The sequence below is a fragment of the Sparus aurata genome, chromosome 15 (genome assembly GCF_900880675.1).
Source record: "Sparus aurata chromosome 15, fSpaAur1.1, whole genome shotgun sequence".
Lineage (NCBI taxonomy): Eukaryota > Metazoa > Chordata > Actinopteri > Spariformes > Sparidae > Sparus > Sparus aurata.
Window position 1 is genome coordinate 23,680,395 of NC_044201.1, and position 25,825 is coordinate 23,706,219.

General features: G+C 41.0%; 1 protein-coding gene across 3 annotated transcripts in view; it reads right to left on the reverse strand.

The window, feature by feature from the left end:
• Positions 1-25,825, reverse strand: part of adam12b (ADAM metallopeptidase domain 12b) — an 87,252-nt gene that overhangs the window by 21,134 nt on the left and 40,293 nt on the right. For 2 of the 3 annotated variants that reach the window (XM_030442746.1, XM_030442745.1), the window contains exons 5-14: positions 25,232-25,308; positions 24,224-24,413; positions 23,071-23,136; positions 22,216-22,287; positions 21,646-21,815; positions 20,620-20,704; positions 17,648-17,796; positions 5,553-5,730; positions 2,170-2,259; positions 106-301 (exon numbers count right to left, since the gene is read on the reverse strand). In XM_030442746.1, the coding sequence (XP_030298606.1) occupies positions 106-301; positions 2,170-2,259; positions 5,553-5,730; positions 17,648-17,796; positions 20,620-20,704; positions 21,646-21,815; positions 22,216-22,287; positions 23,071-23,136; positions 24,224-24,413; positions 25,232-25,308 (1,273 nt within the window). Of the gene's footprint in view, positions 1-105; positions 302-2,169; positions 2,260-5,552; positions 5,731-17,647; positions 17,797-20,619; positions 20,705-21,645; positions 21,816-22,215; positions 22,288-23,070; positions 23,137-24,223; positions 24,436-25,231; positions 25,309-25,825 lie in introns of all 3 variants that reach the window. The other variant, XM_030442747.1, reaches the window with a different exon arrangement.

A 25,825-nucleotide genomic window follows, 5' to 3' on the forward strand; every position in this document is an offset into this window, starting at 1 on the left:
GCGCACAATGATAAACAAGAAAAATACAAAAATATAATCATCAAATTAAGTGCAGGATTCCCTTGTATACGTGAGGATTATGTACACAGTACAACTTTGATTTACCTGGACCCCACAGGGTGATGCATTGTTGCTCATGATTCTGGCAGATGCCGTTGTAGCAGTAGCCTTCGACGCTGTGGCAGGCATGGCCATCATGCAGATAAACGTTGGCCGGACAGTGAGGGTTGGCACCAGTGCAGAACTCCGGCAGGTCGCAGGAGTTACTGGACTCTCGACAAAGTGTGCCAGCTGGTTTCAGCTGTAAACACAAACAGTGCAGTAAGCTCTTTCGGATCCGCAACATTGCTGACTTCATCTATCCGTTAAAGTCGTGGCGTTTGGGCTTTGTAAATATTCTGTTATGTCTTCACTGAAACATGACAGGACTCTTATAAATACAACAACAATGCTTAGGCGTTATTGTTTATTCTTTTTTTTATTACAAATGAAAGTCACACATTTGAATACTACTGACGTAAAAGTCTTAAACTTAAATTAAATGTAGTTTAGTTCTTAGAAAGAGAGAAACTAAAATATTTTGTTCTAGATGAAGTATAATTTTGACTTGATGGTGGAACTAGAGTAAGAGTTATAAGATCACCAAAGTTATGAAAATTCATTCAAAGGGTGGCATGAAAGTGAGAAGCAAGACATTTAACCAGGGGCCACGACTGTAACACTCATGGCTGTGTTGAATGAACAGACAGGGGATCACCAAAGTCATTAGGAATCTTCCTCAGCGAAACATGGACGTCAGTGCATAAATTAATGACAATCCATTAAATAGCTGTTAAGATATTTCAGTCTGGATCAAAGTGGTGGAGCAACATTGCCATCCACAGACCTACAGCATGTTCCTAGTGTGGTTAAAAATGATATAAAGGACAGAAAGTGTTCTCAGTTGTTCACAGGCTGCAGCTGTGATGGGTTTTTAAATTGATTTTGCGGTTGAAAGCTAATTAATGACCACCATGAGTGTGAAGGATGATCACTCTGACTTCTCGCTGGTGGATCCCCTAATAATAGCAAGCAGTTTAAATTGATTTCAGAGACCAGAGAGAGGACTTTGGGTTGATTCTGATTCAGTTTGAGCACAACCTTTATGTTTGGCTCCATTCACACTGTAATCATACTGCATGGACCATGTTAAGACTGTAGCTTATTGTGATTATTATCATTATTGATTTTCACAGCCAGTTTATCTGTTTTGCATCACAACACAAAAGCGGAAAAAAACACATTAATTAGACTGATCTGACATGAGAGGCATCTTTTAGAGAATGCTGGGTTAATTCATGTACACTACAGTACAATATAGTATGTTTTCTTCACTACCATATCTCTCTGCATACCGAACCTTGTGCTGGCCTGGCCTTTATGTGAACTTTGAGCCATGTTGGAAGTAGATCTGACCCCGTAAGAAGGCCAGCGTTAATGTAAAATTGCCAGCTCATTCTTATTGTCCAGAATGAGCTTTTCACTCATTGTATGAACGCCTACAGCACTTGGCTCTAGCTTATATAGAACATTACACACTGCTGTCATCTCATGCCATGAGGTCAAACATGGTTAAGTGTAAATCACAGGGAAGGAGTAATTTGCGACAAAATGGAGGTCTGTGTAGGAAGATTTAATCGTTGAATCATCTTCAACAAATGTTCCTTTTCAAAGAGAGGACACACATCTGAGATACTTGGGAGGAAGATTTCCATGATAAAGCAAAAACCACTCAGAACTCAGTGGAGATTAACGTTATACAATCCAACTTGAGACCTTGTTCTCTAATGAAACCTGCCTATTGGAGGTGAAAAATACAAAGTTAGAGTGAACTGACCCAAGATATTACATTATATCCAAGAGCACGCTATTATGAGTCTCCTAATAACCTACCAGGGAAAATTCTAATAGTTTCAGAAAGTTTGAGGTTTTTGCGCTTGAGTTTAGAAATGAAAAATGTCCGTCTCTGCAGAGAAAAGCTTTGTGCGATGTTCAGAGGAGCAGGGGAAATACAATTTAAGAACTTTTTCAGCTATGAGAACAGTAGTCGGGCATTTTAATCAGAAAATGAAGTCTAAAGAGGAAGGTGTATGCTTTATACAGACCAAGGCCTGCATGAAAAGGTCTTACCCTGCAGTCTTCACAGCACTGTCCGTGGGCGCATACAGCGTCTCCCTTGAGGGTGCATGTAGTGGCGTTGCAGCATGGATTCATACATTCCTGATGTAGGGGAGAGAAAACAAAACGTTTAACAACATGTGAACCTGATCATCGCTTGGGAGCTCCTCTGTCAGCTGGTCTCTGTCATTTCAAGACTTCCAGGTCAAGAGAGGGCACTTCCTGTCCGGGGGTTTCCAGCCTTTCTTCCCCTGACCTCAAGACCTCTAAGACATTGAGACATATTTACTGAAGCACATACGTTTTGAGTTGCCGAAAGAGGAGTGTGCCTAATGCAATGACCCTTTTAAGAACATTTTGAAATGTGAAGCAAAGAAGGAAAAAGAAAGAAATCAGGCGTAGCATTTGGAAGGGTGTGTGTTTAAATCTTCAAAACTGAAGTCAAGATTGGACAGATATTGCTGTTAACCATGAGAATATCATGGACACGAGCAGGAGTGGGATTTGAAAGCCCTTAAAAGATGACGATTGTAGACTCTTCACTGCAAGATCAGCTGGCAGTCGGCAGGGAACTGACAAGAGAGGGTGCATAAGGAGAAGTTGAAAGGGGAGTAATGCTGTAAAAGACTTCAGGGAGGTGTTGCAATATTTATCTTTTATTGGACGCCCAAACACATCAGCTTTGTTTTCCAAGTAGTGTCAAGCATTGCAGAAAACAACTCCCACGATCATTTATCTTTTCTCGACGTGGCCGCTTGTGGGGCTTCTAAGGTAATGACAAGATGTGTTGAAGGCTTGGAACTGGAGGCAGCTGGATTGTTGGATGTCTAATTTTCAGTTGATGTGTGGTTTTATGAGTCTGGCTGTTTACCTCTTGGCCCTGACGTAAGCGCATTGTTTAGAGAGGAGGGAAAAGGTGGCTTTAATCTCTCGGTTTAAGTGGGCTGGCAGATAAAACATGAAGGGTCTCTGTGGTGATATCATGAGGGTTACTGGAGGGGGAAATATGGCAGGGATGGAGCTGGCAAATGTAAATTATACAGTTGGTTCGTTGGTGGTCAAACACAATGACTCCATTTAAATATTACCTAGGGTTGCGTGATGATGGACTACACAGTCATAACCACACTAACTAAATAATCAAACACATTTTGTTTGACAGGCAGGTTTGAAAGAATAAGTTCACCCAAAAGGGAATATTCAGTGATTATCTACTAACCTCCATACGGATAGAAAGCTTTGAATCCACAAAACATTGTTGGAGCTTCACAGCAAAAACAGCATTGTAGCATTCTCCTACACAAATGAAGTAGAAGGGGACTTTTGTGCAAAGAAAAAGAAAAATTGAATTAAATGGCTCCATAAAGCTCATCCGGCTTAATCAAAGTGTCCGGAGGCCCTGAGATCCCAAACTGATTTGAAAATTAGGGTTAATTAGGGAGTTAGGGAGAATGCTGCAATACTGTTTTGCTGTGAAGCTCGAGAAATGTTTTGCGGACTACGAAACTTCACCTGACTTTCCATCAGCGTGGAGGGAAGCATATAGTGATTTGGTTGAACCTATCCTTTAGGAGGTAGTTTGCCAAAATGTCAAAACATTTGTTTGCCCTCTCCAAAAGTCTTTTTTCCAGAAACAATGCTCCATTTGATCAGGATTATAGGGCAAAATACCCAAATTTGTTAGACTCCCATGCAAACGAATCACAGCAAACATTTTATTTCTCTTATCCATCTTCTTCTCTCCCTTCATTTAGATCATGTTAGCAGGCTAGTTTTTGCTGGTTCTGACTGTCACTTTAGACAGTTACAATGACAAACAGCAGCGGCAGCAGATTATCATCATAAGATGTTGCTAAATATTCAGTAATCACGACCATGAAACCTGTTTTGTTGCCTGGTTAATGTGCTCATTGCGAGCCACTGTTGTTACTCGTCAAAAAAAAATCAGTCCAAGAGTTCAACAAGCCCAGGACCTCCTAGTTAAACTGCTACAGTTCTTTATACCACTATTTTCAGCTTATCAACTCAAGAGCTCTGCATCAAGACCTCCTGTATTTAGAGCAAATAGCTTCTGATATCAAGGTGTAAAACTCAGCAGGCTACAGCTGTCATTTCAGTCTATCCAATATATATTTATAAAATGTTTCATATCTTCTGCTGATCTCATTTCAAGGAGTAGCTATACGTCGTGAATATCTAATAGGCCGCCACTAGAATCTGCAGTGTTTCTGCCTTCTCAGCTAACAGAAGGTCGATATTGATCTGAATATCTGAGCTTACTTTACTGCAATAATAAAAGCTATACTTAATTATATTTGATTAGGAAGAAGCAGATAAAGTGGGGCAGTATAAGTGTGTCAGATGCAGAGCTGTAACAATTGATAATTATAATCAGCTGCAATGATTTATAATTGAGTGAGAATTTGTATTTCGAGCAAAATTGCCAGCTTCTCAAATAAGAGGATTTTTCTATCAGACTCAGTTTATATGATCACAAAATAAACATGTATGAGTGTTAGATGTTGATTGGGTAAACAGACAAATTGAAGATTTTCAATGCTCCATCAACCTCGACAGATTTTGAGTAATATCTCATAATCAACCTATACATGAATCCAACAAGCGAGTCTTGCGTCACAACAACAAAGTGTCAGAGTTGTTTGGGCGGTGCAGCCAGAGGAACCTTTCTTCAGCCTCGACCCGATTACTCTTTTGTTTGTTTCCTTTGTCACCCAGTTGGACAGTGGTTTGATTAATGGGCCTTCGACAAGGACATGACATCACCGTGGCAGCCTGTTCAGCACATGTGGCAGAGGAGGTGTGATGTAAATACAACACTTACACAGGAGGCCCCGGGTGGTTTGCTGAGCTTTTAGGCCTTTTTTTTTTTCACAGCAGGTTTTGATGCTTTTAAGGCGCAATAACAACGTCAATGTCAAGAGAAAGTTTAACGGGAAGTTTGTTTTGGTTCTGGGTCACTGCTTACAGGACAGTTACCATTGTTTTCTTTGGACAAGTGGTGGGAATGAAGTCGGAAAAGTGCATGTTTGGTACTTTTGTGTACTTATTTGAAGGGCCAGTTTATCGTAAATGAAAGAGAATCTTAGAAAATCAGGCCTGTTTTTTTTGTTTTTTGGGCATTTTGTACAAAAGGACCACCCTGGATTTTTTCTGAATCACATTAAACACACTTCACTGCATCTTGCTTCACCAAGGACTTAAAATTACTTTTTCCCAACCGAGTCTCTGTTCTAACTTTTGTTTATCTCACAAAAACATTTGTTTTTTTTTTACACATTGTTACACATTCACATAGTTATACACAGCTGCCGAGTCCAAATACTGTGCTGGAGACTGATCCACTCCACTGAAGCGAGTGAAGATGAATGCTTTACCTCTGGCTCCCCGCAGTCACACTCCTCTCCTTCCTCCACGTAGCCATTGCCACACTTCTGGCCACCGTAGAGCACCTTGACCTCGGGCATGTTGTACAAACACATGCCAACACCTTTCTCCAGACTGGCAGCCAGGTCCTTCTTGCTGCATGTGCTGAACACTGTTGGGAATGGATACCTACAAGAAGAACAAGGATCAACGTTGATTGGAATAAAGGAATGAGAGAAATGATATTTTGCCTCAGACGCAGGAAAAAGTCCTGCATCATGTGTGTTTTTATAAAGCAAAATGATCTTGAAAATGGTAGACTCAATCATTCTGCTGAGGCAGAGCACAGACAGAGCTTTGTTCAATCCGCTCATTCAAGAGGCATTTTCAAACAAATTTAATGGTCTACTGACATTGTATCAGCTCCAGTTCAATAGATTTGCAATCCTACTCAATACATAAGCGGCCCATCAAATGTCCAGAGAAACATTTTCTCTGGCAGCTACATTTTCAAGAGGCGTATCCTGGCTAAACTAGGACAATTTAAGCAACTGACTGGAGGAAAAAGCCGGAGGAGGGGTAGGCTGGATTTGGATGACTTGTGTGTGTCTGTGTGTGTGAGCACATGTTTGTACGTTAAACCATGATGAAATAATAAGCCTGAAACCACACGATTTCGACCACATTAATTTCACTCCCTGCTATCGTTTCCCTGAAGGGCTGACTAATGTCTAATTTAGTGAGGAAAGAAATTGGACTTTGTATTGAAAAAGAGAAAAATGCTATGACTTTAAAGATGAAACTGTACAGTATGCCAATAACAGCTGTGAAGCCTTGAGGAATGGTCCTCCTGCTAGAGTGAGCGTCTGCGAGTCGAAGAATCAGGAACCAGAATGTAGACAGAGACGAGGAGATTGAAAAACAGGAATAATATGTACGTAAGAAAGGAGAAAGTAAAGAAAGGAAAACAAAATAATGAAAGGAATGACATGATGGATCGTGGTCAGAAAATGGCAGAAATCAGAACGCTGCTTCACGAGGGGCTGGGATAGAGGTGTGGTGGGACAGGCCCAAAACAACCACAAAGAAATGTAAAAATTAGAGGCAGAAGGGCAAAGAAGTCGTTAAATTATAAAAAAATACATGCAAAACAAGACCACATAGACACCAAACAACAACAAAGACAAAACTAAATGACCACAAAGAGTCCGAAAAAAGACCACAAAGTGTTGCAAAACCACGAACAAAAAGGGAAAATGAGTCAAGGACCGCCATATGGAATGACAAAAATCCTGCCGTTTAAGGCAGGGCCAGAGGTGCAGTTAGATGTGGCACATTCCCCAAATCAAACACAAAGTGATGCAAAAAGACCAAATGGTAAGCTCAGCCACAAATAGACGGCGAGGGATAAATTGAATTATGGATCAGACATAGGAAAGGCAGAAATACTGCTGTTTAACCAGGAGCGAGGCCAGAGGCACGGTTAGATGTCGCACTGGGCTCAAAACAACCGCAAAATGACCACAGAGGGTAAAAACAGGCGGCTAGAGGACAAAAAAAGTCCCTAAATAACATAGAAGAGGCAGAAAGGACTGCAAAGTGCGGCAATATGAGCCCAAAGAGATGTCAAACAACAACAACAAAGAGACGCAGAGTTACGGAGTGACATTTTCACAATTGCTCCTATGCTTAACCACCTCTAAGGCCTGTGTCCTCCTTCGACCTCTGGCAGTATGAAACACAAGTAAATACTATATATACACACAGTAAAACCAAGCCTCGATCCCATGCTTTATGCCAGCTAACAACAACTTACAACAGCCCTCACTAAAGGACTGACACAGAAAAGCGGGCTTCAGGGTGTAAAATGTGTATCTCACAGCTCACAGTCGCAGCGGGACATAGTCTATCTTCAGAAAGAGGATGTGGCAGGCAGCAGTGGCGAGCAGAGAGGATTGGCAGACATGGCACAGACAGAGGCAGTTGGCATCGGATGCTTGAAAAGCTTGACTTCAGACAGAGACATGTCAAACACGTACTTATGCAGCGATAGACTGACTGGGGTCTTCAGATGCAGCAGGGTGTGGAGACTGTCTGCAAGGCTTGCTGCTTGAGAGGGCACATTTGTAAAAAAAAAATTAAAAAAAGCAACATTACACAGAAGATGTTTGCGGAGCCGGGTGCTGGATAGAGTTGTGTGTGTGTGTGGTTGAGAGAAGGGGATGATGCTTTGCCTTTGCCTAAGGGGGATTTGGCTGCTGCAGCGGCATGGATATTTCACTGCTCTTAGTTGACTATAGTGAAGCTCCTCCTGAGGGGACTGGACATCGCAGTAGAGGCATTCAATGTGAAAAGAAATCAGCTTTTTATTTTTAAAACAAACGAACACAGAAAAAAAACCTCCTCTTCTAACGGTCACCCTTGGGTGAAACAACTGCGTCCAATTCATTCAGAACAGCCACCTTTGAGTGCTGGCTGCTTTCATCTCTCACTGACCAAGAGCCAATCTGCCTGTGTCTGCCTGCCCTCGTCTGCTCCCAGATCCACTTGTTAAAGTCTTTTTTACCACCATAACACACACAAACAGAGCGTGGAGACCTAAGCACAAAAAAAACAAAAAAGGATAGACGGACTGTCCAGACCAAAGCCTGCGTAAATAGCATGGGCTGCCGCTGATAACAGAACACAGACATGCTTTGGGATCTGCATGAAGGGGGTTGGAATGCACATTAGGGGTAAACACAGTCTGTTCTCAATAAAATGGCAGTAATGGTAAAGGTTCCTCACTGAGGTAAATCCGATTTCTTTGGACCAAATTAGAGCCACATGGAGTGTGTTAGCGAGATCTGGTGGATGCATGTATGACAAAAACAACATTAATTCAGCTCTGAGTTGCATCACTGCGTATACAGCCACGCTTTGTTCCAGGCACAGGCAGAAATGAGTTTACTGTATGTTGGTAACAATTCACAATAACGATCCTTAATAAGTGATACATTCAGTTAAATTAAGTGAGTTTATCTAACTTTAGTTAATAGTTTTGTTACTGTCAACAAATAATGAAATGCTTTGCAACCCATTTATTTAACCATTATTCATTGTTTAGTTGCATAAAAGTTTACAAAATTCTACCTTTTGGAAATTTCTAACATTTTATAGTCTGTTTGTCAGCAGGATTACACAAAATCTACAGAACGGATTACCATGAAACTTGGATGGGGGATGATTCTCGAAGCCAGAACAGATCCTGTTTACTTTTGGCGAAGAGTTGGATAAAATGACAGATCCAGGAAAATTTTATCCCTTTCTCTAACATCGCGAGCATTTCAAGGTGGCTAGTGGAGACTGTTGTTATTTTGGCTTAGGTGATATTTCTGGAAATGTGTAAATTCAATTGCTTGTTTATTAATGAGGTCAAAGTTAAAGGTAGTATTGTGCTGGATTATACATTACTGAGACGTGTTTCTATTTTTTTGTCCTCCCTCCTGGGAATATTACTGACAACTCTGTACATAATGCAGCCGAGTACAACCCAGCCTTCAGTGATTAAACATTTAATTAACACCTATTTGACAGTGTCAGAAAACATTATGTACATTACAGGCCCCAACATCAAGTTGCCAAATTTGAGTGAAGCCGACATATAAAAACAAAGGTAATGCAACAATACTGAGTGGACCTTTGTAGCCAATCAAATACAGCTCTCTAAAAGTGAGAAATTAAGACGTGCTCTGTCATTTGTAAGCTTCACGATTTAATATAGAGGGCACCTCAAGTAGTTACAGCAGGAGCCAAAAAAACACCCCCCTCATAAATGGTCTACTGTCGACTGATGTCCAATATGGCCATTGATTGTGTATGAACAGGGCTTTGATAATTGAGCTGCTAATTTGCAGCTGACGTCCCTCGAGTTAACAGGTGCTGATTCCATCCTGGCAACAGATGCAGTGTCAGCCTCACGGAGCGTCAAGAGATGCTTGGAGAATATCTAACTTCTCCAACACCTAATGCCAGGTGCAGTTGTTAATGGGAATGAGCCGAAACACCAAAGGGGTTTACTGTCCGGACGCAGACGGGCACAAATGCATCATGAAGGACAGAATATGTTGTGGTGCTTTCAAAGTGCCATCAGCTGAATGTCTGTAGCTTTCAGAGGGAGGGTGGAAACTAATTTATACAAACAAGGAAACACAACATTACATTACTGTTCACTCTGTGTGACATGCCGACACTGACTGTGGTCGTATGGAGAATGTTTGAGTATAACTAGACACTTGATTTCTCAACAACACTAAATACCTATGACTTACGGAGCAAAAATCAAAGATAATGTTGTGGAAAAAACATCCTTATGTATTATCTTCAAACCAGCGAGAAGATGCCAGAGACAAAACAAATGAAAAGCCATTCAATCAACAATTAATATATCACAGTTCACCCACAGAAAGACACCGTATAAAACTGCATTATATAATGTAGGAACAGCTCAAATGCATAGATGTCAGTCTGCAGTAGACCCACACTGAAGGTGTGTATTATCACAGCTGAGACCACACGACCGCTGTGCTGTCCAGGAAATTATCCGAGCAGAGAGTGTAGGTTTCCCTGGATAATATTAGCACAAAGCTCCGCACCCTCTCCAGGTGTAGTCTGCTGAGGTGGAACTAATTTGTCTGTGCACAACAGTGTTACACAGAACTGTAACTAGTCAGCTAATTTCTGTCTGTGAGTAATGTCTGATTCACATTGTGAATAGCACACACTATTAAAAGATAATCCCATCAACGTCACACAGTCCGACACGTCTGTGAAACTGACTGTCAAGCGTATGCTCAGATAGTGAAGCTGCCATCACAGAGAGGGAAGAAAACATCCATTGTTATTGACTCTGCGTCTTTAATGACAGTGCCTAATCTATGAGAAATCTAATACAGCATTTCAACTGCTGCCATTTTCATTAAGTAATGTTTTTAAGGGACAGGAAAAACAGATATTTAAACCCGTCTGTTGATTTTCAATGAGAGGGGACTGGGCTTAAGGTGCCCTGTGGAGTTTGTTTTCATTCAGTGTTACTCACCAAAAGGGACCGAGTGCATATTTCAGCTAAAGCAAATCTACTGAATGTATTTCCTTCCTCATAAAATACATTCAACTTGTTTTCTAGCCTACAGTCGTCTCCATTGTCTTGCCTTTTTTGGCACACTGCAGCCTATCTTGGCACATTACCTCCACATGAAGCCTGCAGAATAGTATGAAACCACTGGCAAAAATGTGTAATGCATGCATAACAGGTAGAGATGCACCAAGCCACTTAATAGAGACCAGAATCCGCTGGTTTTCAGTCAATCAGTGTCAGATATATCGGCTTCTGTCTCAGTCAAATATACACACATGTCGCTCGCTCTTCAACTGGGGCCGCCAGCCTGAATTGAAAGAAAGAAACTAATTATTTACCTAATTTATGTGCACTCGCTTCATTTTAACTCAGCATGACAGTCTTGCTGTCATTCTGTTTTCAAAATAAGAGTCCCAGGTGTTTGTATAAACTGCATAAATGCTGGTCGGGATGATTTGCATTCACTTACACAAGCATTTCAAGCAAACAGTCACCTCTTGCTTTATGAATTATAGTGCATAGAAAGATAATTAGAATCGGCTGAAATCATAATGAGCAGATCGGGACACACCGCAGAAAAACAGCTTTATAATTGAAAGAAATCTACACAGATGTTGAAAACTCTACCAATAAATACATTACTCTATTTAACCACCTGTTGTCTGAGCTGCTTATACATTCATGGTTATAACTGTAGTCCTTATTTCTCATATATAGTAGATAATAAGTATAACTTTGCAGTAAACAACTTTAAAGGGGATGTTGAGGAAAGCAGAACTGTAAGCAGGAAAAAAACTTGCAGCCTCACAGCAAGCTACCACCAACTCTACTGCCACTATAAACCAGTGAGTCTCCTTTTATATTCTCTGATGACACATAGCATCTTGCTCAGGTAAGTACAGGGTGAGCTGGACTGAAACAACGCTTTCAAAGAATACACAACATCAAACAAAAGCATGAAATTATGTTTTTTAGTTGCTGCTCACTACAACTGTACATTTATCATCTGGCAAATTTGTGCACACATGATGTGCATCTGCTGCAGAACAGTATTATCCTTCCTTACCCATCTTAACAGTGTTGTGTTCCTCATTGGGTCATCTAAGCATTGTGTGACTCATGTTTTCATCAGTGTTTCTATTAAGTTGGGAGACTTATGAGAGAGAGATTTGAAAAAGAATGGTTAAATTCAAAGTACATGTCTTACACTTGTGTCCATAACTTGGTTCAAGCTCCAAAAACATTGAATCCAACATTTTACCCAATAAAAGAAAAACTATAACTTAAAGCCATTTGATAAAAAAAATGGTTTTAGAAGAGGACACAGAGGTAGCTTGACTGAACCTTAGCTTTGGTATTTTGTACAAATTGGAAGCAAAATTTTCATTTCCTTGGCAAGCTGGCAAATAATGACATAGGGCAATCTATATGGCTGGAGACAAAAGCAAGGATGAAAGCTTGTGGATCGCTGAATGAAAGAAATTATCTGATCTTGGCAGTACTCCTGATTGAAATGATAGCTAGATTGGTGACAGTGCTTAAATATGTTGTCCGAATCAGAGATTACGCAAAGATTTGTGGCCTCAAGGGTGCACTGCAAATCCTGAGAAGATAAAGTCTGAGTTACACAAATCCTCTACCTTGGTGCCCAAACAACATCACTTCAGTTTTGTAATTGTTCATCATTAGGAAGTTACTGGACGTCATGGTAGAAAAAGGTAAACAAGTTGCGAAATCACAGGAACATGATCTCAAGATTGGGAATCCATCTTGCCAGATTTCAAGTTATTTGCTTGTGCCAATCAGCATCCTGTACGGAACTACTGGCATTTGTGGGCGTGATTTAGGTGTGACGACCGCGGAGGTGACAACAGCAAGAAGCGACTGCTTGAAAAACAACAGTGATGGAGAGCACTTCTTCTTGAGTAGTGAAGAAGAGCAGTGAAAGTGATGCTGTTCTCCCGATTTGCTATCCTATGACGTCACATGGTTCAGCGATCTGATTGCTTGATAACAGATGGATTGTTCATCCAATAGGCTACCAATTATCTATTTTTTTAAGTGTTTACCCATTACCAAACAGTTCCTGGGGACAACTTCTGTGATGGTCCTGTGCAAGAAACCATCTGGTGCATGAGGTAGGTAACTACTGATGGCATAAAAATGTATAACTTGACCCAGTGATAACATGTTTAATAATAGAAGAAGAAGAGGAAGACTCTTTAGTTGTCACAAACAATCATACGCAGTAAAAAGGAGTGAAATTGTTTTTTTTGCATTTAACCCATCCTGGGGATTGGTCACATGGGGGCTTTGAAGGGCTCGTCTATTTGTGGACTCTCTGACTGACATGAAGCTGTCTCTGCTGCTCTCTAAGCTGCTCAACAGACTGACATGCATTTAGTCTGCACTAAGCAGGAGAGACATGTCTGACCTTTTGGGAAATGTTAGGCTGCAACACTGGCAGAAGCCTATGGTGATTAAATACCACGAAGAAAAGCAAAACACAAGCTGAATTTATTGCAAACATTTACCCACCAGAAACCTAACTAGCTCTCTCCCTCCTCTCCTCGGCAGAATGTCTTCAGATAATGACATTCCGCACCTTCTCACCTCACTTGCACTCTGTCATTTCGACAAGAAAATAACAAGAGTTGCGGCTACCTCATATTGTGTTGACAAAGAATTCACCTCTTGGCCTCAAAGTCCAGCCACAGCTACCTGCTGGGCTTCATCTTTCTGCACATAAAGACATATTAAAGTGCTTCTGAGTTTTCTCCCCACATTCATATGATGCAACTCTGAACTCAACTTCTACAAGACATCCACACTTCAAATGTCTATGTACACCCCTGTTCCTCTCCTCTGTCCCTCAAAGTTCCACTTATTGTCATAACACAGATCTCTTGGGCCAAGTCTTCATGGCTCAAATGCCCGTCATAGTTGTCAATGTGTCGCCAAATAATTCCTTCATTGTCATCTTTTTCCTGTTTGTGTCTCCCTCTCACCTCTATCTCTCTGTGTGTATCTTCCTGTTCCACCACTGAGGAGATAAAAGGCAAATAAAAGCACTGCTTCCACGCTCTGCCTGTCTATCCAGGCATAAAGCACCTCTCTGCGGATCTCTCACTGTGTGCCCTGGCCCTGATTACAGCTGGCAGCGTCACTGATAATCACATCATTTAGATGCAGCCTGTCCTCTCCTCCATTAGCAAGTCTAAGCTGAGAGTATCCCAAGCACACAGTCAAATGAGCTACACTGCTTTACAACAACGTGTTTAAGATGCTGAAGGCATCTCTGCAAAGGGTCAAAGGAGGATGCTAATATATATAAAAAATAAACCAGATCTGTGATGGAGGAAATGAGTTCTAGATTGGTTTGTGAAATTCGTGCTTTTGTCAACAGGAAACTGTGAATTCAGGCTGATAGTTCAGGAAATTCAATTTGGGAGATAACTGGCTAAGCTAAGCTTGAACTTGGGCAAGTTGATAATTTCCATCCTTAAAGCAGGCTCTGAAACTCTGGCAAAATGTTTCCCATGACAGATTTCAGACTATGACTGACACAGCACAACTGATTTAATCTAAGTCACAATATTGTCTAGACAACACAGTTAATCTCTCACCCCTTATGTCAAACATCAAAACAGAGGAAGTCCAGGGAAGAACATCATTGTAATGTGGTTTTAATTGAAGTTGTTTAGAAACTTATCAGCAGTGACATTAGATGTTATCACTAATGATGATGCACATGTTGGCAAAAGAATTGCCTATTAACACATCAAACAGTTATGAGGCAACATTAGCAAACATTTGGTTCGAATATCTGGCTACCTGACATATATAAGTACAATATCCACTCTTCTTTTGGCTGTGTTTGTGGTCTCCACCAACTCCTGAGGGAAATATCTGTCTAATTAGGAGCTAAATGCTCCACTATGTTCACAAGGTAGTCGCTGACTTTTAGCGTTTTTACTTAAAACAGCTCCCTGCTCCTGCCAGGTAGGGTTGATGAGAGCGGGGAGATTGAACCGCAACAACAAGGTGTGGACCATAAAACCAAAATAATGACCTAAAAAATGCTAAAATGGTTCATCGACTCATAGTCTGTGATTGGACTGCAGTTGAAAATTAGCCAGCTGGACAACACTCACACCTTCACAGAAATGTTGATTAATCCACTGGCAGTACAAAAATATTGATTCCTGTGAGCTAAAAGCAGGGTTGTGATATTGGACTGCACCTACCTAACATAATTTATTATCTTCTAATGCCACTGTGTTCATCTCACTTATGTTTTATTGCAGTGGCTAAGGTGTTTTGACTGACCAACACCATCACTAAAACCAATAAACTCCATTAAATGTTGTATTCAATTAAAATACCAATAATTAAATCTGGAAATATTGATACCGAGGAGTCAGTGCATCAAAGCAAAATTGCCAGGCAAAATGTCACCGTACCACTGTGTATGGATTTATCCTGCACCCTTTACTTAACAAACAGAGGCGCGAGTTTCAGCATGAAAGGTCACTGATCACCCCCCTCCACTATTAATGTGTTTAATCTCATAATCATGTAGCAGAGGGTGCTGAAAAGGAGCCAATGTGCTTCATTAACCTACAAAAAAATTCAATAATACCGTGACTCATTCTGACCCATTTATATCATGCAGTCATTTTTCTAAAGTGTCTGCATTACATCATTAGATATCTTTGGCTGGTGACGAGCGAAAGCCATGGCCGCGTTGTCAACGCTGAGTGCATATTTAAAAAAGTACACTGCATAAATTCAGTGGTGTTCAGTGCGCATTATACTTTTTTTTTCTCTGAAAAAAATGTAGTATGAGAACAGCAGGATGAGCTCACTGTTGCCAGCGGCTGCACAAACAAGCACAGTTTTTGACAGCCGGCCCCCACCTCCCTCTTTTATATTTGTACAGTAAAAGGTCACTCAAGTTTTTCTGGGACAAGCACATGGTAAATTATATTATTTATGCCTTATTAGCAGTTTTTGTAGCATTTTTGAAGGATGTAGCCTCAAGCCTACAGCGGTTTCTTCTACTGTGTCTTTGCTGTTTCTGTATATAACTAAAGCTATTATCTACTTTTAATGTTAGTGTATAATGTCAAGACTACTAGTGACAGTATTATCCCAAATTCTAATGTATCTGCCCTAAACTCAGACACTTAGCACCCTGGATCTTGTATCATAGTTGTAAATGTAACTTTGAATTTACTGCTGTACTGTCTCATCTTTTTGCCCACCTAATTAACAATTTCCGACCTTGTGCAACTGTGTCTTTCATCCATGCAGCTGCGTCCTCCTACCACAGAACACATTAAGACATAATGGGAAGAGGAGCTCAACTTCCAGGGATCAGAAATCTCTTGGCCATTGGTCCTTGTAGAGCTAGACAAAGATTGGATATTGTAATGGCGACACAGTTTCTAAATGATCTAAAACCTAATTGATGCCATCTGGGAGTGCTGTTACCATGAGGGGGTATACTTAGTCTCTTTGGGAAAGTGGTTTGTGTCAAGTGAATTCCACATGAAACACTGACATTTTATAGACCAAACAATTAATCGGTTAATCTAGAAACTAATTGGCAGATTAACACACAATGAAAAAATCATAAGTTGCAGCTGTTATGTATTTCATTCCTCATAAAAGCTACGGCAGGTTAAAGCTCTTCACAGGATCTTCTGGACAACCAACAAAAGGCCTAAACTTCTGAGAATTTCTCAAGATGTGGGTGTGATCCACCCACAGTCGTATGCTTTGGTCCTGTCTGAGGTTGGATGATTTTTTTGGACATACACAAGTGTATGTGTCACAGTTTTTTGATCCCACCCATCTGACAGTCTATAGCTGTGGCCTTGTACATTTCCTGCTTGACAATTGCAAATGGAAACACACTGCACCACCTTCTCATAAACACTGACTGGAGGATGTGGCACACATTAACTCAAACAGCTAAATCATACTACTCTTGGCACAACCAGAGAGTTGGCATCCTTTCTTGCCATCTCAAAATTGGAGAAATACCCATTATTGTGCATGATTTAATCCCCACTAATATCATTAATGTTTAGGCTATGCTTGATGTTGGTATGTTGGCTGTGGGTGGGTCTGTGTGAGCAGTAATCACAATAGTTACACTGTGTCTCCCAGCCTTTTGTCTCCGTCTTCTTCACAGTGTCAGGAAATCCATCCTGACAACATTCATCTGCAGCTTGCGGGACTCCCCATCAGACAAACAAGACTGGCACTGGACCAAGGGTGAAATCTGGTATTGCGCTCTGGGTTCACCTTATCTGCTTGCTGTTTACTAACAGCCACAGAGTCCATCACTTGCAGCAGCGGTGTTATCTCAGCGACCCAGGCAACACGAGTAGAATACTAGAGCAGCTGCTTTAGTCTCTGGCCAAAGTGTGTCTATGTGTGTTCGTATGTGTGTGTGCACGTGTGTGTTTGGGCCTCTGCTCATACAACAACATATAAACAAAAGAGCATCATGTACACATGAAAATTATCCAAACTGGACAGCTGTAGTGAAGCTTAATAAATTTTTTTGGCTCTTAAAGAGAAAAATAATTTGCTGAGAAAAGTAAAGCTGATGAAACATGTAATCTAGTAGCTGTGTGAAACAAGACTTTAATTCTTCAATGGCTCTAAATCACTTGCCAACACCAGAGAGAAGCAGCCTCAAGTCCCGATTTTAAACCTCTGACTGAGTTTATATTGTAAAATCTGAGAACATGTTTGCCAACATTGTGCCAGCAAAGATTTAATTGGAGCGGAGCGCAAACTGAAGGAAAAACAACAGTCAAATCAGGCTAAAACTGTAATGACAGTGCACTGGAGAATTAATTTGAATTTCATTAAAATTACAGCTGCCTCAACCCGTCCAGCAGCATAAACATTTGTGTCACATTCGTCTTTACTTTAAATCATAAAGGACTTTTAATTCTATTTAAATCTCACCCTGTGGAGGGGGTCATGATGCAGCCGCCACGATCAACGGTCATCCTGCAGCCACAGCCGCGCTCTGGGGTGTCATGGTTCATACCAAAATTGTGTCCCAGCTCGTGTGCCAAAGTCACGGCTGCACCCAGTGGGTTCTCAGAGTGATCCTGTGATGGGAAAAAAAAGAGCATCCCAGAACATGAGAACATGGTAATAATGTGTAATCTTTTATGTTAGGCTATGCATAAAACTCAATCAAAGCCATTTTTAAGCTGCGGATCCCTAAAACAGTTCTGTGACTGTCCAGGCTGCCCCCTCATCCATCTTCTATTACTGTTTCTCCTTGTGGAAGCCTGAATTCATCTGCCATTCCATTACCCCCACAGACATAATCATACCCACTGCTTGAGGAGCTACTGCAGTAAGCTCCAAAATCTACTGCTGTGTAAGCCGCTGGTGCATTGATGAGTGCGACAACTGCCCTCCCTGAGGCAGATATAGACAGAGAATGACGAAAGACAGGTGGAAATTTCAGTTTCCCCTAAATTTGCAGACAGACGGGTTGAGAGGGAGTCTGGAGGGTCACTGAGAAACAAAGTCAATGCAGTACATAAAATGTGTGCCAAGATGAGACTGGAAAAGGGACAAACAGATAGATGAATGGCAGATACCCATACGAACGCTTGTGTATCATTTTGCAAAATTCTGTTGTTATAACTAAAATTTGCTGTAATTGCTTTAGTTATTTTACACACTCTCATATGAAGTGTTACAGCAGAATACAGCTCAGTACACTCAGCATTAATTTTTTAAAAATAATTTCATGTGTGAGAATTCATCCATATTCTGTTTTGATAATGGAAAAATAGTCTAATTCATAATCTTATAAGAAAAAAGATTTCTAAAATTAGATTAGATCAATTCTGTGTTGACAGGGGCAATGTGTTGGGTTATGCGACTTTTCCATGGCTGCCTGGCAACACAATGACTTTGCCTTTGGTAGAACAAGGCTAGGCTCTTTTATCCATTCATTGTGCTAAGCTAAGCTAACTGGCTGCGGTCTGCAGCATCACATTTACTGTATCGAGAGTGACATTTATTTTCTCATCTAACATTCTGCCCATATTCCATAGTCACAGCATGTTTGAGTATTCATGCTGCAATTACGGATGCCTGCAGATATATATCAACATCTCTGCTGGATGACGCAAAAAATGAAAGTTATCGGTAACCATATGCAGGGGAGCGTACGCACACACCTCCAAAACCTCAACATGTTGTTTGAAAAGGAAAACAAAATTCAAACTTAAACAGTATGCTTTAAATGTATACACAAATAACTATGGATGCCAGCCGAAGTGCAGCCCACTTTGAGCATGATAGAAAAATGTTCATTAATGGTGGCATGTGTCTACATATTAACACAGGTAATTGATAAATAACAACCCTTCCCCCCAATGATGCTTGTCTTAGAACTCTGAATAAATTGCATGATTCAAAATTTCAAATCTTGAGACCCCTAAAAAAGAGGTCATCCATGTGGCTCCTGTTTATCCTACTGTGGCATTCAAATGCTCTGTGCCATGCACATGAGAAAAAAATCACATGCGTCCTTTTAAGGCGGGGTCATATGTGAAGGGTTGAGGGCAAGCCAATCTATTTTCTGCTCTGATTACAGAGAAGCATCATGGGGAGCTGCACCCCGCCTTTTAACAAGAAAGATGGGAAAACTTTCCTCTGCCTTCTGTCACGTTTATCAGTGTGTGTATCTGTGCATGTGTGTGTAGTTTGTAGTTGAGTGCTCTCTCACAAAAGAGTGTAATATCAGAGTCAGCAGAAATGGATGAAACTCTTGGAAGCCACAGCCATTACTTTGAAGCAGCTATAAGCCATTGTTGTGATGGTGAGAATTTGATAGTGTTGGTTTCGAGAAACGCTCTGATAGTCTTTCTGATATCATTTCCAGCCATGTGAGAAAATAACTCCCTGACAGGAGTGCCTTATAAAAAAAAAGGAGATACAGTTTGCTGTCACAGTTTAAACCTGACCACTCACATATGAAGACCCGTGTGAGTTTACTCGAAAAAATAAAAAACATTTCGACGAGTAAATTGAAAGAACATGTGGACCAAATAGAGAATTTGCGGCTGATTAACACACATGGTAGGGCACGGTTTGAGAAATGGTTCATGTCATGTGGCCGCCCTCTAACTGGTTACATGGCCCTTTAATCTCGGTCCAAACCATCTGCCATCTGTAAGTAATGGGGAAGACAAACATCTGGAGAAGCCTCACTACAGCCACGGCCAGCAGAAAACGTATCTATTAATGGGGGATGCACATCTGGGCTGAGGCGTAACGGCATTGGGCTCATAACCACTTTGTGATTTGGCATGGGTGTCAAGTGCTTCAGCAGGCAGAGCAGCCCAACAGGCAGCTAATTTACTATGTGCAATAATTTCGGGTACCTGCGGTGATGCACAGTTGTGTGTAAAAAAAAATGCATTTTGATTCAAATGTGTGGCATAAACAATTTATCACAGCTCATAAAAATGTAAATGTAGTTTGGTTTATGCCTTTGATTTAGCCCCATGCTCCACCAACCCTTTCAGAGATTTCACAGGAAAGCCTGATTGAATGGCTGCAAGACTTCAAATGACCTTTGAAGGTGTGCATATCTGCAGGGCAATCTTTCTGAGAGTATATCTATACATATTCCTTTGTGCAACTGGGTGTTTCTAGTAATGATGAGGACATGAATGTTGAGGGAGTGCCAGCACAAATATCATTACGTTTAAAAGCATGACTTCCTGCCAGACCTGTCTTTAACTGTGCTTCCAGCAAACACAGAACACCTTTTCGGTGTAAATCATGTCTGGATTGTGTTAGCTGACAGAATCTGAACAATGTTCACGCTGATACAATCAGGCTGCACAGAGGAAGACGAGGGTGGAGGCACAGTGGGAGCAGCGAGCAGGCTTTATACCCACCATGACAATGCCTCCAGACTGCTCAGCTGTGCACATGCTCATGATGGGCGCCATGCCAATTGTGGTGCCCTGGAAGTATACGCCGCTGCGAAGAGCAAAGGACAGATGTTGGGTGAGGAGGAGATAAAAACTGCAGAGGCGAAAAGTGAAAAAGATCTAACAGTTGTGCATGCTTAAGCCTGTTAACCAAGGATGGAGGATGTATTTGCACTGTACAGATAGTGAAGTCCACTGAGGCATTGTGATTGTGATTTTGGGCTACATAAATAAAATTGACTTGACTTGACTTGTGGAAATCCTCCAGTAGATTTTTTTGCAATCCTGCTGACAAACCAGCCTACCAAACACCAAGCAGACATAAGTGAAAACATAATCTCCTTGGCGGAGGTAATTGATCTGCTGATTATTTTCACGATTAATCTTTTAGTCTTTAAATTGGGAAAGAAGATAGCTTCTTTTGTCTAACCAACAGTCCAAAACAGAGAAAACAGCAAGTCTTTACATTTAAAAGGCTTATATTAGCATATGTTGTGTATCTGAAAAATATTTAAAAGATTACTCAATTATCAAAATAGTTTCCATGTTTTATTTTCATCGTAAAAGAAAAAAAGAAAGAAGTAAAATGGTATGATATGATAATGATATTGCCACAGTTTTATTTACTGTACGTGGTGTAAGGGCAAACATTTCGTGATTATACTGTAAATTTGGACCCCACGAAGATTCGTTGTGGCCATTATAACAGCAAAAGGGATCAAAATAAAAGCTAAATAAACATCCAGTTAACATCATATTTTTATTCCAGAATAATAAGAAATGTCAGCTTATAGAAGCATGACAACAGCGACATTAATGGACTACTGGGTAGGACATTGTAAAATCAATTATATCTGGGAAAATGGTTAGCACTATTGTAAAATATAAGTGATTTTGTAGCTAGCTGCCCTGATCTGTTTTCATTCACCAATATGAACATATGTTTGTTGATTTCTGGGCTGAGATTATTTAGTCAAATTGAATTTCTACCTTATGAGCTGAGCATTGTCGTGAGGTTTCTGTGGCAGCAGTTTGACTTTCCTCCAGTCTAGGAACTCGTGCAGGGTGGTGAAGGGATCTTGGGTGATGGGACATTTATCAGAGTCACTCCACACCTCCAAACCCACCAGGGCCACTCGGATGTCCAGGGCCCTGTAGAACTGAAGATGAGATTCATATATCTTAGAATACATGAATGATCAAAAGACCTTCAGACAGATGTGAGAGACACTATCTTGGCCTTTACTTTGGTTGCTTGATTCACTGAATTACAAAACATTTTATTATGACAACACTGAATCCTCTCCTTGTGTTTCTGACATGATCAGATCTCTTTTCCATGTCTCTATCCATGCCTTCCTAATGCAAATCCATCTGCTGTCTGTATCTGCTTTCGATGGATCAGCAGCACTGGCAGAGGTTTCAGACAGACTAAAAGCAGCTGTTTTAGTAGGACATTAATATATCACACAGTCATCCCATTAATCTCTGCTGCCAGCAATATTTCTATTTTAAAAAAGTGATTTATCCCTCCTGTGCAAAGGGGAGAGGATGTTTTACCTTGTCCACGTAATTGGCTATCTCTGCCAGTCTCTGTTTCACCTTCTCCACATCCCTCCCCTGTTTCTGAAACTGAAAACAAAATTGCATGTAAATAGTTGTAGAGATGGAAAACATTTAAACAACAATAAGCATGTGTAATTGTGTTGCATAAAGACATACACGACACTGCAGTTACACTCATTTTCAGAACTAAAAGGCATGAAACAACACAGAACACCCGCAATGGCAATACGTTTTACTCTGTGTTCAGCAGCTTGTCAAGCTGTGACCATCTGGATCCAGAAAAATCTCCCAGTGTTAGAGAGACAAATGGCACGGCCGCAGGGAGCAGGTATATTGGCAGATCTTACAGCCTGCAATGCTTTGGATCCAAACTGCAGCAAAGTCAACCTCTCTATTTTCACCCTCCTGTGCATCCACCTGTGTTTTGTGCTGCTCTTTAAATCTGTGCCTGATAACATACGTGATCCCTTATTCTTTTTTTTAAATTTCCGTTCATTTCCATTCAGGTCCTGGTATTGGCAGAGGGCCGCCAGGAGGAAACCCCGCAATGAACTCGTCAGTGCTTACGGGAGACTCCACTGTATCCACACGGCTTTTTCCGGTTTCCTTTCTGGTCCGCTAGGGAATCGTTCAGCACTTCCTGTCAGAACGGAGCTTCTGCCACAAGACCACACTGCTTGTTGCACACTGACCTAATTCTGCAGCCCCAGCAGGACCTGCTCTACTGTTACTATGGCTTACCCTGCTTTTTTTCCCTTACTTTTACCATTAAGCGTCCTGGGCTTTCAGTGTCTTGTTTCTCTGGTTCATACACTGTATTTGTGAATGGAAGCAAGAAATATGCATTACCTCTCTGTTGTCTGCAACAATGATCAGCTCCACGTACTTGGTTGTCTTCTGAGCATGCCGTTTATGCTGGAGAAAGAGCAGAGATGCTGGGTGTAAAAAAAGTTTGCCAGCGATATTTAGCAGCTGTTGTGGGGAAACAGCTAGCCTGGCTCCATACAAAAACTTAAGTTATATATCTGACTATTTTCTGGCTGGGTCCAGTGACCTTTTAAAATCACATAGCCCCCATTAAACCAAAACTTGCTGTTTTTCCAACTATTGTTTTGTAATGATTATACAAACGAGATTCAATGTGCTCATTGATGAGATTTAGACTCATTTGGAAATAGCTTGGTGAGTTGTTTCCCCATTTCCAGTCTTCCTACTAAGTGAAGCTAACGGATTGATACCTGTAGCTAGTTTTCAGCACATGAATATGGGAAAGGTATCTATTGTTTCATCAAAATTTGGGTTAAAAAAAAATGGAAATAAACAAGTTTTCCCAAAAATGTCAACGTGGTGGTTGGCAAATTTTTGTTACATTTGTAAATAGCTACGCCAGCTGTGTTTGAACTAGCTTTTTCTAAGTCAGGGCGGGAACTAAGCCACCTGCTATTTTATCTCATGTAATTATTAATATTATCAGGTATGCCAGGACAGCCCAGAGAGGCATACTGGTTCAAGCAGCCTTAGTCAGTGATCCTTTGCACCAATGTCCCATCTGTTAAAGTGGAACTGATGATCTTCTAAAAAAGCTGGGCCCAGATATTACTCAGGGGTCATTAAGTACTGTACAGTGGTAAAATTCTTTCCTGACTAAATTGGAGGTTTTAATGCTTGGGAATAGCGGCAGATGGATGCTGCACCTGCTCTATGCAAATGATTGGCCAAACCTGCATGGGCCCTCGACTTTGGGCTCTTAGTGCAGATAAAATGTGTCAAGCCCAAAGCAACACCCTCTGGGAACCTGTCCAAACTCACTGGCTTGCCAAATATGCTGATCTTTGGTCAAACGCCCATTAATCTTTCATCGACTGAATGATACCCTTACCCTTTAGAAATGACAATCAATTATGGAAATAAATGAAAAAAAATACTCAAATTGATGACAATATAGCTCTGAACTGTGATATCCAAAGACACATTGCACAAAAAAAATAAATAATTATCTTACCCTTGTGTGGAAGGATTGGAAGGGGTTTTTGATCTGGTTTTCAGGGGCAACAGAGGACATGTTGAAACCGTGGCCGCAGTCTCCCGGGGTCAGTCTGAGTTCTTCCACTCGGTAGATGATGTGGGTACCATTGTCATGACCAGGCACCGGCTCAATGATGAATGTCTTGTTTTCAAGTGCGATGAAGCCTCTGCAGAGACAGCAGCGCAAGTCTGAAAACAAAGCTACAAAGCGTGACCAATCTCTCAAATGCAGGATTTGAGGCCAAATGAAAGTATTAAACTTTTTAGTATTTGCAAAGGGGCAAAGTAGCACAGGTTTTCTAAACCCCAGCCTTGTTAAGGGTTAAAACTCCTCATGGCTTTATGCAGAAAAACTCATTCTCAAATCAGCCTAGTTTATGTGCATTTGTTCATCTCTCCCATTTCAGATCAATAACATTTACGTAATACCTATTGTGCTTTTGTCCGTTCCTTCAGTGTGTTCTATAGATTCTTGTGCATGTAAAAGAAAATTGAAAAGGTCAAAGTCCACTCCAACAGAAGCTCCTCTCTCCCACAGAAAACACTGCTCATGAAACACCTCATCAGTAGCCCCGCCTTTTTTTCCGTGACTCAGCTGATGAAAAGTAAACATTATCTGTGTCCAACAACGTTTCTTCGTTGTTTAATTAAGCGGAAGATGACTTTGTGTATGTTAGGACTTTTTGCTGTTGCCAAAATCCTCCAGTTGTGGTTGGTCATTAGCAACAGCAAGATGCCAATTACTGCCAAAACGAGTGCAGATATTTACTGAATGCCTCTCTGGACGAACACAATGAGGTGTGACATTTTCTTCTATTCCTGCGAGTCACACACAAACTTACTGACAGCACGCTTAAGGGGCTTAAGAGCGATCGGCTGCTGTGCAGACTGACTTACGTAAATATAAACATTGCGGTGGCAAATAGCACTTAAAGGGCAGTGTTGAGATGCTGCTTGAATACGAAATGATGTTTATGTCTCTTACCGAAGGCCCGAGCAGGTGCTGAGGGTGACATCAGAGTTGGGATGCGCCTGAACTTCCCCATGGTAGTAGCAGTTATTCTAAAAGAGATAAATTGTTAATTTGACAAAAGCCTTTACATACTGTAGATAAAATATTTTATGCAAAGAAAGCTTCACCCACTGGGTAATGTAATTAAAAATGCATTATATTCAAAAAGAACAAGAGCTGCTTTGTCACTGTTCTTATGTGACATCAAAAGAGCAAAAGAGGACACGATACAGCAGGACTGTGCTGATGCTGTCCTGAGTTATGTTCTTTTAGAATTAGAACAGTAATTTATGTCCTTCATACAAACACACCTTTTTGAAATTAATGCAACCTACGCACTTGAAGGAAGAAACAGGAAAACTGACACGGATGGGAGGTGACAGAAGTAAGATAATTGTTTTTCCTTCCTTATTCCACCGAACTGGTCTAGTAGGAGGAAAAGAGGACATTTAAGGCTCCTCAGACACAGTGAAAACACTGTCGTCTGAGCACAAGGGGAGCAGAGGAAGTGACTCTCATTACAGACCTCCATTTACTGTCTAGCAGCACTCCAGCCCTCTTAAATCA